This window comes from Nicotiana tabacum, chromosome 7 (genome assembly GCF_000715075.1).
Source record: "Nicotiana tabacum cultivar K326 chromosome 7, ASM71507v2, whole genome shotgun sequence".
Lineage (NCBI taxonomy): Eukaryota > Viridiplantae > Streptophyta > Magnoliopsida > Solanales > Solanaceae > Nicotiana > Nicotiana tabacum.
In genome coordinates this window covers 13,145,261-13,160,969 of record NC_134086.1, presented here as the reverse complement: position 1 = coordinate 13,160,969, position 15,709 = coordinate 13,145,261, and the positions used below count along the sequence as shown (strand labels likewise).

General features: G+C 35.9%; 1 protein-coding gene across 1 annotated transcript; it reads right to left on the bottom strand.

Annotated features, from left to right (window-relative positions):
- Window positions 1-6,385: 6,385 nt before the first annotated feature.
- LOC107811831 (pyruvate kinase isozyme A, chloroplastic) lies at window positions 6,386-15,163 on the bottom strand. Its single transcript, XM_075256949.1, has 6 exons — window positions 14,295-15,163; window positions 11,708-11,798; window positions 11,370-11,563; window positions 10,060-10,181; window positions 9,452-9,930; window positions 6,386-7,128 (listed from the first exon to the last, which is right to left on the bottom strand). Exons 1-6 carry the CDS (start codon window positions 14,886-14,888, stop codon window positions 6,827-6,829), a joined length of 1,782 nt encoding a protein of 593 aa, XP_075113050.1. The 5' UTR covers window positions 14,889-15,163; the 3' UTR covers window positions 6,386-6,826.
- Window positions 15,164-15,709: the final 546 nt, after the last annotated feature.

The window sequence follows — 15,709 nt, the reverse complement described above, 5'->3', positions numbered from 1 at the left end:
GATATTTATCTAGTGGACATATCTAGATGTTCTAGAATGTTGTAGGAAGATAAGACATATCTAGATATTCTAGAGTGTTGTTAGAAGATAAGGTTGCTAGAATTTTCTTTGTACATTATCTAGAATCATATCTAGAATCATCCATAGGCTAGTATAAATAGGGGGTATCTTGTTCATTTATAAGTAAGCCAAAATCAAGAAAGCCTTCTTTCCTAAATAAGTTCTCCTATCTAAAATCTCTCTTCTTTTTTCAAGCTTCCTCTTCTTTAGTTGAATCCTCCAATCTTGGTTAACGATCTTGGGCTAGCAGAAGGTCTCCGAATAATACTCTTCTTCTGCTATTCTTTACACTTCTTGTTGTTTTTGCTCGATAAAAGATTATGGAAATATAATTTTACTTTGATCAAGATTAAAACAAACTAAACATCGCGTGCAAATTTATTTACTTATAAAAAATGACACTAATTTGAATTTTTAAGGAAGTCTGGTAGTTCTATCGTAGACAAAATGGTAAGGGTTCTGGCCTGACGGGTAAGGCCATTGAGGTCTCGCGATTTTAACCCTTAGGATTAACTCAAAAGCGAAGGCTCCTAATTTTCCTCTCACATAGCGATATACGATTTATGTAATCCAAGCTTCAACTGAAATCCCTTTCGAGGATAAACGCTAGCAGTCTGTAGATGGTCACATTCATCCCTTAGAGGCTTAGCTTTCTAGCTGAGGTTTGCTCCAACCATGCCCAACTTTTAAGGTATTATCTACTTTTTTACCATTTATCGTCTTGATATTTAATCCAAAAGTACTTCAACAGTTGAATCTTGAAATCACTCTTCTATATCCCTAACTTTCCCCTTCCATGCAATGAGATTTAGCTATGGCAAGTTCTATTGTGAACCCCTTTTGAGTTCAACCACACAATGTTTTGTTGGTTGTTACCTAAGTGTTCATACTAGGTAAACTTTTTGTGACCTAATATTAGCAAAATGGACTCTTGAAAATAGAATAATGTCACATAGTTTGGAACATCCAGACTTGATTCCTCTTTTTGGTAAAAGATCGGAAAGGAAAAGGAAACCCATCAATTCTGCTAATGTTTTGTAGTAGTGAATGACATTAGGCATCAATAATTACCATCTTCTTCTGCCATTAGAGTTTTATATTTTATATGCAAGAGGAGACTATACTAGACTGATATTGTTGTTTTTTTATATTTATTTTTTTAAAGAAAGGAAACTACATTGAACTTTCAATGCAACAACAAAAATAGCTACACAGAAAAAGAAAAAAACAGCAATTAGAAGAATGACTTACAGGGCAATAATTATAACAATAAAGATAAGGACAGTATAGAAAATGACTTTCAACACAATATAACAAGAAACAGACACTAATTAATAAGAAAGAAGATGACAACTCATTTAAAATTGAATACCGTCAATTTTGGGGACAAAATTTTATTTTGAAAGAATAAATCTGAACCTAGTATCTCAGATCTCCTATTCCTTCTTCAATTACTCCCTCTGATCCGCTTTATTTGATTTTTTTTGACTTTTTTTTTGTGGTCCACAATATTTGATTATTTTTTTTCAAATATCAAAAGGGAATTAATTTTTTTTTTTCCAAAGTTATCGTTGGAGTAAAGAGCCTATTGTTATATTTTCAAAGAACAAATTAAGGTTAATTTGATCAATTTTATTGTTAATTAACGCAAAAAGATTAATTTTTTAATATGTAAGAAAACATCCAAAAAAATCAATTAAAGTGGATTGGTGGGAGTATTTATTACTCTCTTTTTTTTAAAAAAAACCATTATTGCATAATTTTAAATTTACGAAAGCTCAAGCGCAATCGAACACGAGGCCTCTGGTTAAGGAGTTGGTTTTTTTTTTTTTTTTTGGTATCTATGTCTTGCCAGCTATTTTTTTCTTCTTCTTATTTTATGTTTTTTCTTCTTTATTTTTAAAAATGTAATTTCCTTGTCAATACAGGGTCCTTGTGATTTTGGAGTCTATTCCTACTTACATCAATCATATTGTATGTTTGTTTTAATTATGATTAATTATCGTAGTAGAGCTGGAAGCATTAATGTATAAGTAAAACACCCAGAAACTAATAAAGAACCTTCAATTATTAGAGAACCTCATACTTGCCCCACAGAGAAAAAATCACTTTTTATTCCAACTCCGTATCTCTAAGTAATGCTGCTCGGTGGGCCGGGCCTGAACCGGACCGACCGGGCCCGCGGTCCTAACGGGCCTGGTGGGCCTGGTGGGCCGGTCCTGGGTGGGCCGGTCTTGGTGGGCCTCTGAGCCCGTCACGGGCTGGTCTCCATGGTTGAGCCCACGAGCCCGGGACCGTTTGGCCCGGGACCGGCAGGCGGGCCTGGGCCGGTCCTGGCGGGCCTGGCGGGCCCAACGGCTATTTTTCAAAAAAAAAAAAAATCAAACGGCCATATTTAAAATCTAGCCGTTTGGGCTGAAAATATGACCGTTTTTTAAGTTAAAAAAATGGCCATTTGGCCCCCAAACTTTATTTTAACCCCAAACTTTATATAATTACACTTTTCCCCATTTCTCAACTATAAATACCCCCTCATTCTTTCATTTTTATTCACCAATTCATCAATATCTCTCAATATCTCTCAATCTCTCTCAATCTCTCTACTACAATTACTTAATTTATTGTTGAAATTTCGTGAAAAATTGTGAAGTTGTTGAATTGAAGTTTTCAAGTGTTCAACGATTTTCAATTTTCAAGAAGTTGTTCGGCAATCCGGTAAACTCGTTTCAACTCTTACGTTTTTAGAATATATTTTTGTGTGGTTTAGTTTGCATAATTATAATTAATATGGCATTTACTTTGAAAAAAATGTTTGGTAAAGGAAAAGATAAAACCGGTGAAAGTAGTGGCCAACCAACTACCCTTCCCCCGGCTCCCCGACCTAGAAAAGATAAGCAAGTTGAAAGTAGTCGCCAACCTAGACGTCCTCCTCCTTCCGTAATTCTTGATAGTGATCACCCTTGTTTTCAATTTACCGATAGTGAATTTTATCATAATGTTGCACCAGGTGATAGATTAGATGATGAAATTATGAATGCTCTTTATCCTAATGAAACCATCTTAGAAAATAATGAGGAAAATGAGGATGATGATGAAACTCAAGCACCGGATTTAGATGATACACCTACTAGTCCTCTTAATAACCCAAGTGATGCACCGGTCGACCCACCTGTAGAAACTCCTACTTTTAATAGAGAACCTGCTAAACGCTTAGAAACATCATTAGTTTGGAATTTTTTTACTCAAGTAAGAGAAAAAAATAAGGCTAAGTGTAAAACTTGTGGGAAATTAATGTCGTATAAATATGTAGGAGACCGTAGCGGCACAGGTAGTTTGACTAGGCACATAAAAACACACCCTAGAGATAAGGCTAGATTTTTTCAAATGAAAGCGCATCTAGAGGGGACAAGTGTAGATTCTGCGATTAACCCTAGTACAGGTTCAAATCTAGTTCAACCAGGAATTAACACTGTCACTGGAGGTATTTTATATTACGATCCAAATAGAGATCGTGAAGAATTAGCAAAGATGATTACTGTTATGTGCTTACCTTATACTTTTGCTTCTAATCCTAATTGGGTTCATTATATTAGAAGAGTGTTTAATCCTACTTATAAAGGTTGGCCTCGCGCAACAGTTAAGAGTGATATTTATAAATTCAAACATGAATATGAACAATATTTGCGTTATTTATTTACTCATATACCTAATCGGATTTCTATTACTACTGATATTGGTAGAAGTGGTAATGATTGTGATTACCTAACTGTTACAAGTCATTGGATAGATGAAGAATGGATAATGCAAAAACGCATAATTGCATATAGAATAATTAATTCGCGCCACACAGGTAAATTTATAGCTAACACTGTTGCAGATATTTGTAGATATTTTTGCTTTAGCGATAAAATAATGGCAATTTCAATGGATAATGCTTCTAGTAACACCAGTCCTCATTTTTGGTATTCAAATATTTATAAGGCTTTAGATCTTTCAAATGAGGAAATTGCGACACTTGCAGATGCAAAAGCTTCAATTAAGATTAACGCTCAAACAGTTTATAATGCTTATCAACTTGCCTTAGAGCATGCTAGGCCAACTATTCCAACCCCTACTTCGTCTAGCTCACAATCCTCTAAAAGAGTTGCGGGCTTAAAAGCTCTTAAATCTTGGACGGAGTTCAGGGGGTCTCAAGGTGAAAATTATGATGAAACTTCACATCTAAATGAGCTTCAAGTTTATTTGTCTCAGGGACTTGAAAAGGAGAATCCAGACGGCTCTTTTGATCTTTTGGAATGGTGGAAGGCAAGGGAAAAACATTTTCCTGTTCTTGCAAGGATGGCTCGGGATATTTTATCAATTCAAGCTTCAACTGTTGCATCAGAGAGCGCTTTCAGTCAAGCAAGACTGCAAATAGGTGATCATAGAGCGTCTATGAGGGATAGCTTGGAAAAATCAGTATTGTTTAGAGATTGGATCCGCTCGGAAAGAAGAAACTTTGGAATTGCAGAAACACAACCGGCGATAGATGAAGCTTATGAAGAAATGATAGCGGAACTTGCGGAGGATTCGGCTTCGCCCGGAAGTGGTGATGAACAAGCTTCTTTTCCACCACCACCAACGCAACCTCCTCCGAACCTTGAAGGATTTATGAGATTTGTTAGAGATAATACATAGAATAATATGTAACTTGTATTTTGGCACATCTTCCTTAGTTTTTTTTCCTTCTAATGGTGGTATTAGTACCTTGTTGTGCTCATTCCATTGGGGGAAGGATGACTAAGAAAGATATGTCATTTTTTGGTAATAAAATTTATTGCTTCTACCCATGAGCTTCTTTTCGCAATATTTCTTTGTCTATACTTAGAATTATTTATAAGCTACAATATATACATAATATACAATATATATACTACAAGAAAATATATAAGAGAATATATATACATAAGATACAATATAATATACTACAAGAAAATATATTATGCTACAATATATACATAAGATACAATATATATACTACAAGAAAATATATTATGCGAATATATATACATAAGATACAATATATATACTACAAGAAAATATATAAGAGAATATATATACATAAGATACAATATAATATACTACAAGAAAATATATTATGCTACAATATATACATAAGATACAATATATATACTACAAGAAAATATATAAGAGAATATATATACATAAGATACAATATAATATACTACAAGAAAATATATTATGCTACAATATATACATAAGATACAATATATATACTACAAGAAAATATATTATGCGAATATATATACATAAGATACAATATATATACTATAAGAAAATATATAAGAGAATATATATACATAAGATAAAATATAATATACTAAAAGAAAATATATTATGCTACAATATATACATAATATACAATATATATACTACAAGAAAATATATTATGCGAACATATATACATAAGATACAATATATATACTAAAAGAAAATATATAAGAGAATATATATACATAAGATACAATATAATATACTTCAAGAAGTGATATTTATGCATGACAATTTAGTGTTTTACTATTGTTTTGTTATTTTCTTTTTCATCAAGCACTTTAATAATTAGATATACATATATACTACATATATATTTTTAATATAGCCATGATACTACAAGAAATTGTCTAAAAAAAAAAAAAAAAAAGCCCGCTAGGCCCGCGAAGCCCACGAGCCCGGCCCGTTAAGCACAGGACCATGTGGGCTTAGGCCCGTCACGGGCCGGTTCCACCCATTAGGCCCACGAAGCCCGGGACCGCCAGGCCCGGGACCGCCAGAGCCCGGGACCACGAAGCCCGGGACCGCGAGGCCCGGCCCGTTAGGCCCACTAAGGCCCGGGCCCGGGACAAAATACAGCATTATCTCTAAGCAATCAGATGATAAACTACACCTTATAATAAAATAAATCGACTAATAATTCATAAAAAGTACACAGATACAAACTACACCTTATAATAAATCGACTAATAATTCATAAAAAGTACACAGATACAGTCAAACCTTTCTATAATAGCCTCATTCGTTCAGTACTATCATAAAGAACATACATTATAACATAACATAAAATTGATTCCAAAAATACTTACCCTTTATAGTAAATGATTGTTATATAGCTATGATGTTATAGAGACATCTGACTATATTTTTGGTATAGTCATTGAAACAAAAATATATCTCAGTCGAATAACACAGAAATCAAAATCAGAAAATATGAGGCTGATAATTTTCCCATTGTACTGCTCTTTCTTTTGACAAACTAAAGACAGGTTATATCGTCAATGTCAATCAGATGAACAATCTATTTAGGCCAAATGATATTAAACAAATCTCCAAAAGGTAATTCAAACCGATAGATCATTAAAAAAACACCAAAGACAGCACGCTAATAGCAATTCTAAGAACAAATCCATAATTATCACGATCATTTCTAAGGCTCATTTCTAGATCAATAACTCAAGCAGAAGATACATCCAAATCCTAGGAAAACAGGGGGTATACATTGCAACATATCTGTGTTGACTACAAGCGACAGTTGAGTTACACCAAATGTCATTGAAGTCCAGCACCTGAAACGAGGACACACTGAGGAAGGATTGCTCGTCGTTGTTTTACTCCCTAGCAGAACCAACTGTTGAACTTCATAATTGGTTTAATTGGCATATAATTGGGGTTGCCTAGCTCAAAACTCAAAACACAGAACTAATTTGTGCACTCATGGAACATTCATAACTTGAATGGACTGCAGCATGTCGGAAACAGCAATGATGAGGTCACCTGACTTGATCATGCCCCGAGCTTTTAGTAAGGAGAATGTCTTGTTGAGGTTGCTTTCCATATCATCGGAGAAACTCAAGCGGAAAGGCATTAGACCCCATTGCAGGTTCAGGCGTCTGCGTACAGATGTTGTCGTTGTAAATGCAAATATTGGGCAGTCAGGACGGCAGCGTGACAAGAGAGATGCCATGTGCCCATTCTTGGTGTAAACAAAAAGAGCATCAACTTCCAAATTGTTTGCTGCACAGCACAACAGAAATAAGCATTGGATTAAACAGTAAGACATCAGAATATAAAAGATCATTATTCGAAATTAGGATATGTTTTCTTCTCCTGAGTTCAAACTTTCATCAATATGCTCAGAACAAAGTACTTGCTATTGTCCCACAAAACTGTAATGTAATACTTCTGGAAGATATTAAACTTGCTCCCACTCACATAAAGAAATAAAATTCTTACGAGAATCACTTTCACTTTCAAATGACATTTGTCTCTTCCAGCTTGGAAAGAGAGGCTTCACTTAGTTAATCTTTCATTTTCCTCTTCTATTTCTAGAATGTACTTTCTTGAAGATGAACATTGAAAAGCTAATCCCATTCAGTAACCCTGTTCTTTTAATGGCGGTGGTGTCCAAGGTAGCTGGCGCGCACCTGGACTAATCACAGGTACCAAGTAACTTTACCCACCAAGGCTTTGGACAGAGTTACCTCTTTCATTATTTAAGATAGGAAAAGATAGAATGACCAAAAGAGTACCTGAGTGATCACCCCAAATTCTGTATTTTCTCAACCAAAAAAACTACAGCAGGACAAGGCAGTTCGTACGGATTGTCCAGAAGGCAGCTTCATCGAAGGCAATTATATAGAGAAGTAGAGAAGATTATGGTCCTTTATACAAAGGTAGGGTTATATTCAGAATCCTTTTTTGTATTTATAAATTAGAGGAATATTCAGGACCATCTTTTTTATGAAGTGTAATATTGAAGACTCTCCTTCAATATATGATGACTATTAGGGTGGAAATGTGCTTTTTGGTTTACTCCCACCACCCATTTCATTAGTATTTGAAAAAGGTAGTAACATTTTCCAGTTGCTTGAAAAAAAAGTCTGAACTGAGAGATGACATGTTTGAAAACTGTGGTTGAGAAGGCAATAGACATCTATGTTAAGTTTTTGTCAGCTGACTGCCAACCCATATACAAATATATAATCAGCCTTATTCTATCCAATAAATAGCATAGAATAAGTACTTCATATCATTTGTACAAAGAAAAGGCACATAATATCTACTTATTTATCTTTGCAGCATTACGTACAGGATTACAGTGCAAAGGTTTTAAACTATCAGGGAACTAAAAGCTTTGTGGTCAATAACATTCTTTTGCAGATGATAATCAAATGTGTTCGCTACCCCTTCTCTATTGATAGTGACATAATGTTAGACACATGTAAGGATGACGTGCACTTTTAGTACATCCCCCTAAGGGGTAATGTCTGCGTACACATTATCCTCCCCAGACCCCACTAGTGGGATTTCACTGGGTCGTATTGCTGTTGACAAGTATAAGAGAGCTAGTATACTGTAAAACCTATTACTGACATTATTATAAAGGGCATGACAAATCTTTTCATACACATCCTTTTTGAAGAATTAATAACCTTACTGTATTTGAAATTTTAAAGAGACCAAAGAGCACGGGTCAAAATGACTATCATAAAGCATTACAAGCCTTCATGTAGAGGTCCAAGGAATCTCCACCCCACCCTCACCCCCACCCACCCAAGTGCTCTAACCGTCCACATTTTTTTGATAACCGAGAAAATCCGCGAAGGCCATCTGGCCCGCAGTCTGAACCTCAGTGGAAATGGGCCTGCTCGTCTACCCTTCTCCACTTAAATACCAGCCATTTTCCTAGAATAACTGAACTCTCCAAAAACTCATCCTGAATAACTATACTAATTCTTAAATGTGTCCAAATGATAATTTTCAGACAATAGTTGGCATGCTGCAAGGATGAGTATTTATTATTTGTAGACACTTCTCAGCATTCCCTACACTTTGAACCATAAATAGAAATTTACTGTGTTTTTTATCTGGTTCTAGCATTAAGGCATGCAATAACCGTGAAAATCTAATAGCTGTGCATCAGAACCAGAATATTTGAGATTCATGATACTCAAGTTGTTCTGACATAATTATGAGGGTTTTATTATTTCCGCCTTTAATTGTTTCTAACTATGTTAAAAATTGAGCAGATTGGTTAACCCAGAAAAATTCCTCGTATCATGCAGCTTTCTGTTAATTCTCCTATTTTTCAGATTTATTTCTTGCTTGTTTATAAACTATAAACATGCCCAGTTTCTTGAAGTTACTTACTTTATAAATATTGGGAAAATGCTATACATGATCTATTGTGAATATTCATGATTATTACTATTTTACCAGTTAATTAGTCTAATCTGCATAAAAATATTAACAAGGTATTTTTACATCTGCGGGCAACAAAACGAATTTTTAAAAAAAAAAAGCAATACAACTAGTATTCACAAAAATAGAATCTTACCCATCTTGGCGGCAGAGTTGCAGATCTCTTCTGAAATACTATCTGAAAATGAAGATGCTATGGATGGCAATTCAATAACTTCATGGCGTTTCTGTTCCCTCCACATTCTTTCAATTCTCAAGCTAACACTTCTTAGTACAGTCAATGCCTTCTCAGGAAACTGTCCCATGGCCGACTCACCAGAAAGCATCAAAGCATCCCCCCTTTGCCTAACTGCTTCAGAAACATCAGCAACTTCAGCTCTAGTTGGAATAGGGTATTCAATCATAGATTCCAGCAGCTGGGAGGCTACTATAACAGGCCTATTCAGCTGCCTGCATATCTGAACAATCTTTTGCTGCTCTGATGGAACCTGTTCTAATGGAATTTGAGCACCAAGATCTCCTCTCGCGACCATAGCACCATCTGATGCCTGGATTATCTCTTCTAAGTTCTTCAATGAGTCAATGCTCTCTATTTTTGCAATTACAGAAATATCACTGCACAGCACCGTCAAGGTGGATATATGAATAATTTGATCACTGAGAATCTAACATCTTAGTGATATTTGGAAGTAAAAAGGTGCATCTTGCTAAATGCACCTTTCCATGCTGAAACTACATTCTTACCTATCCCGAGCCCGGGCTTGAATGTAGCTCTTAAGATGCTTAATGACTTCAGCAGACTTGACAAATGATACAGCAATAAAATCAACACCCTCAGCAATACCAAAGTCTATGTCTAGCCAATCCTGCAGCAACAAAATTCTTGAGATAGAGACCATCTAAATATACTAAACAGCTGTATACATGGATCCTGTGTTAAATTTGGTAGAAGTAGATCACAGTGTATTCTACAAGCTATTATACTAGAAGTCACAGTACAAAAATTTTGACACACGGGTAATATTGCAGTATCAAGAGTGAAGTCGTCAGATTCAGCTATTAAGAGTTCCTAGTTCCGTTTAAAGCTAGAATATCTGGAAATTTTAGCTGATAAAAATTACACTTTTTTCCCATCTTTGTTGTGTCTGTTCTGATTGGGGTGTGTTATTAAAGATTTAAGAAAAAACATGATACACGCGTTTAAGGGCAACAAGTCAAAAGGTAGAGCGGAAATTATGTAGCCCGGCTGGTTGGCTATCTAGCTGAACTTCCACCTTATTGATAGGGGTTCAATTCCCCACCTTGTAATCCCCTCCCCGTTTCCCCTCCCCCTCCCCTCTGAGTAAAATAAAATATTCTTCCAAAAAATCAAGAGGTACAGACAGAGAATTATTATTTTTGCAAATAAGAGGGTTATAATTAGTGGGTCCCATAAAACTTTTGAAGTACAATCCCTACTCAAAGTGTAAGCAAACATTTACTGGAAAAAGTTAAACAATTATCTGGAAGAAGATCCTTGGTGCTAGCCCCTAGGTATAAGAAGAATGCAATTTGGCAATTGGGAGAAAGTGGATACCCTAAATTCTAATAATCCCTCCTTCTCAAGTTATGTGAAGACAAGTGTTTAGGCACAAAATAAGTTAATTTAACAGTATTGTACTATTAGTAGTAGTGGAAGAAAATACTGAAGTAGTAGTCTAAATGTTGGTTTGATAGGAAAACCGGCACATCAGAATTTTTAATTTGTGCTTGTAAGATGAATTTGAATACTTGAAATTTGTGAAAGGTGTATCCAATGATAATATTAGTAGAGTGGTGTCAAACAATTTTCCAAAATAGGAAAAAGTGTCACGTGCATTGGAATAGTGAGAGTATTAATGGTCCGAGCTATTGATTAAATTAATTTTGACAACATTAAGGTGAAACACAACTGAACTAGATAAAAGGTGCAAAATAAGAAAAAAAGTTCATGTCAAAAACAGCTAAACCAGAGATGTAGATCTCAAAACTCATAATTATATTCAAAGGATCTGGAAAGGAATACAGGTGCAAACCTTTGAGGAAATTGTTGGAAGCATGGCATTGCGTTCCCTTACTAGTTTACCATCCCGCCAAAATGTCAGATTAGCCCGAGGTAGAAGAAGTCCAGGATCTGTGCAAAGACACTTAACATCTGGGCCAATTTTCTCAATCACTTCAAATCTCACCATTCCACCATCTACTAGTAGCTCATCACCCACTTTCACATCTGCAATGAAGTCGTTAAGCCAAAAATTAAGCGAAAATTAAAAATTGATCCAAGTATAAGGAGTGACAGTGAAAACATATAGAAAGTCTTGGCAAAAATGATCATTTTAATTAGCCATCATAATTAACAGTCTATAGAGCAAACCTTCAGCAAAGCCATCATAGTTAACAGTAACGGTGCGTTCTGGGAGTGGTGGATCAAATGAACGAACAGTGAAATTCCAAATTTCACCATCCTGTATAAAGAGAATAATTAGCTGTTACACATTTATCCACAATAAGGGAAACTGATACTATTCCCTGTTCTCCATAGCCCCCAACAGAATTTCATAGATTATGCTGGTGTTCAATGTTCTTTCTAGTTCTAAAATGCATAAAATTTCAAGCAGATACAAATGCCAAGACCAGTAAAGCAGTAAAACAAACTAGTTTTGCAACTATCTTTCTGGTTATTCTCTCCAAAAATATCTTGGAAAGAAAAATTCAGTTCAAAATTATAGCAAAGATACAACCACTTGTGCCAAACAAACCGATCTGACAAGTACTCAGCCTGATTCTATCTCTCCCCCCACCCCTCCCCAAACCAACCAAAAAAAAATAATTATATATATGTATCCTGATTCTAGCTTTGTTTTGCACCCACATCAGAATTTTTCAATGATTTAACACAGCTTTCCAAATGGCAAGTCATGTTTGCTGACACCACAAAGAGAGTAATAGGTTATTTTTATTGTATCAATCAGGCAGCATCTAGGCCCCATCAAGTATTTGTCAAATTTGTAAAATCAGTTTTCCTCTGCAGATTCAGGCAAAAAAAACACTTACAGAGGGCTCAATTCAGAGGTTCTAAAACTGCTTTCCAGCTTCAAATGTAGGCACCATTTTAAATGGAAGTTTACCCACTTTTGACTTAAAGCACAAACTTTTGTAGTTGAAGTTAATTTAATTTTATTTTTTTGATAAGGTAATAAATTTCATTAAAACGGGCAAAAGCATGCACATATACAAGGAGTATACCAAAAAGTAGAAAACCTTACAAAAAGACATGGTTTTCTATGAAAGACACCCAATCTTCAATACTTAATTTTATCAATTAGACAATAAAAGTGTGTTCTAAAATTCTTGTACAGAACATTTATAAGTACTTCTTGTAGAGAAACACAAGAAAAGTAAAAATACCTCTTTGAAACGACTAGAAAGGTAATTCTTTTTATTAGTACAAGATAAGGACTTCTAGGAAGCTACTGAACACCCATTAGAGACCTTAGTCAATTACAGTAAATGCACACAAATAGAAAGGCTGCACCTTCCAAAAAACCCCGATTCTTCTCATACCACAACAAAACCAAAACCAAATATCGCTAATTCCCACAAATAGGTACTTCAGCAAAATCCAATCACTAATGAATATACGTCAAGAAATTACTTATCCATAAACCAGAATCTGGTAACAAATTCCTGCTTACTGCCATTGTAAAACTTTTTATTTCACGCAGTTTCTTAAAACGAATGGTCGTACCAAATTCAAGCTGCATATATACCTCAGCTTTGGTGGATGAACCACAGCCGATCCCAATTAATTTGGGAATATATGTATTCAAAAGACAGAAGGGAGACCTTGGAGCAACGGTAAAGTTGTGTCCGTATGACCTATAGGTCACGGGTTCAAGCCGTGGAATTAGCCATGGATGCTTATGTCAAGGTAGGCTGCCTATATGACTACAACCCTTGGGATGCGGTCCTTACCAAGACCCTGCGTGAACGTAGGATGCTTTGTGCACAAGGCTGCCTTTTTTTATGTACTCAATAGACAATTTAACATTCTCAACCTAAATATTGTGACCGAGAGTAATACTGTCAATCAGACTGATTGGTGTTTGGTATGATTCATGTATCAAACGCTTAACAAAGTGCCAAAAAGTACTTCTTTTATAGAAGCACTAGAAGGCACTTATCTAAAGCTACACGAAAAGTACTTCTACTTTCAAAAGAGTACTGGAAAAATCACTTAGAAGCTACCGCACACTCCCAAATAGAACCTTAGTTTATTATAGCAAAATGCACTGATTTGGAAAGGTTGCAAATTGACAATTCTATTGTTTCTCACTACCAAACTCGACAGATATGGGCAGCCACTCTACCCTTCTCCACTCCACTTAAATACTAAACTTATTCACCAACATGATTCAAGCTAAGCAAAGCATCCTAGTTCCTCTTTTTTTTTAAGGAAGCGAAGCATCCCAACTCTTCTTTTTTTTTTGACCGAGAGATCCGTCCAGGCCAACCCTTGGAGCCAACCCCAGTCTTCAAAACACGAGGATAATGAGCCCCCCCACCCTTCGCCACTTAAATAGCATGCTTAGTTCCCTCCCAATTCTAGTCAACAACAATAAAAGGAAAGTACTTATAAAAAACAAATTTTGTTAATTCCAACAACCAGCCACTGCTGTTAAATAAAAACATTTCACGATTATACCTCAAGACTTATCATGATTCAGATTACAGTATAAAAAGAGATAAGCTTATAATTTCATGCAATGAAAGGGATAGTTATACCAAATTAAATCTGAATACTCCCTCAGTCTCAATCTATGTAATGTTGTTTGACTATGCACTAAGTTTAAGAAAGAAAGACTCCTGAAACTTGATGTCCAAAACAAAGAAAGGTACTAATTTGGAACAAACTAAAAAGGAAAGTACATCACATAAATTGGGATAGAGGGAGTAGTTACCTCAGCTTTAGCAGAAGAAGCGCCACCAAGATCTCCCATATGAATTTCACTACCTTCAGTATCCATCATGATAGCTACAGCAAACCCTTTCTCCTCATTCAACCTCCTCAGTCTCTCAATCACCATACGATGCCACTCGCGTGTTCCATGGCACATATTTATCCTAGCTACATTCATTCCTCCCTCAGCTAATGCTTCCAGCTGCTCAAACCCACACGTGGCAGGTCCAATCGTGCAAATCAACTTTGTTCTACGTGTACTCCTAAACCCGTTCTCCTTTAACTCCGCCTCCGTTACTGTATCCACTTCAATCGAACTCGAATCGGTCCCCGGTGCAGCATTACGACCGTACTCCTGCGTCGCACTCGATAATACCCCTCCTGAACCATTCTCCGATACTAACACCGGGGACGACTGCGGCTCGTCGAGATCTGACGCCGCCGCCGACGACGCTTCCACAACTAACGTCCGCAACGATTTCTTCACCAGTAACCGTAAACTACCGGTTGACGGGAAAACCGACGGCCTTGAGATTGTGAAAGTCGCCGGAGAACGTGAAGACGAGGAAACGAAGAAGTTAAGAGCTTGCGACATCGTTTTTCCTCAGCAGAAATTTTGAGATTTTTTAGGAAATTTTCGGTGATCAGGTTGAAGGTACGGCGAATTTATGGAATTTATAGTCGCCGGCGGACGGCGGAGGTAGTTAACGGCAGGAAATGAAAGGGAAATGGAGAGACTAGAGAGTATGAGTGTGAGTGTGGGCGTAGTTTTTATATAGGGAGAAATAGGAAGGCGGAGATAGCGAAGCTGAGAACTTTGTTATTGTCGTTGAACAACATCAAGAAGGACAAAAATGTTGGAGGATACACTCTACTGTAAATTTTCTTATATATTTTTAACTTATTATAATATATTACTTAATTTAACTTATTATAACATATTGCTTGTCATTTATTTTATGTTATCAGTTAATTATCTTTTTAAGCCTTATTGCATAAAAATTATAGTATTACATAAATAGAGTTTAATATATACGTGTAGGCATACGAATTTTATTAAAATTAAATTCATAAAATAATTTAAATTTTATTAGTCCAAATAAATATATGGGCCAATATAATTGAATTAATTGTATAATTCTAATATAAATGGATTAATAAATAAGTCTTAATCCATTAGGCTAGCCCATTTAATTGGCCAAAGTAATTAGCCCACTTCATTAAGCCCAAGATGTCATCTTCCTAGAGGCCCAGTTTGGTGGCACGCCAAGTCAAGCGGAAGAGCCAATAGGATCATGCCACGTGTCAAAATGACAAGGCATGCCAAGTCACACTAAAAGGCCAATGAAATCGCGCCACGTGTGCAAGTGACATATTCTGACCAATCAAATGCGGTCATGTCACACTTCAATTTGA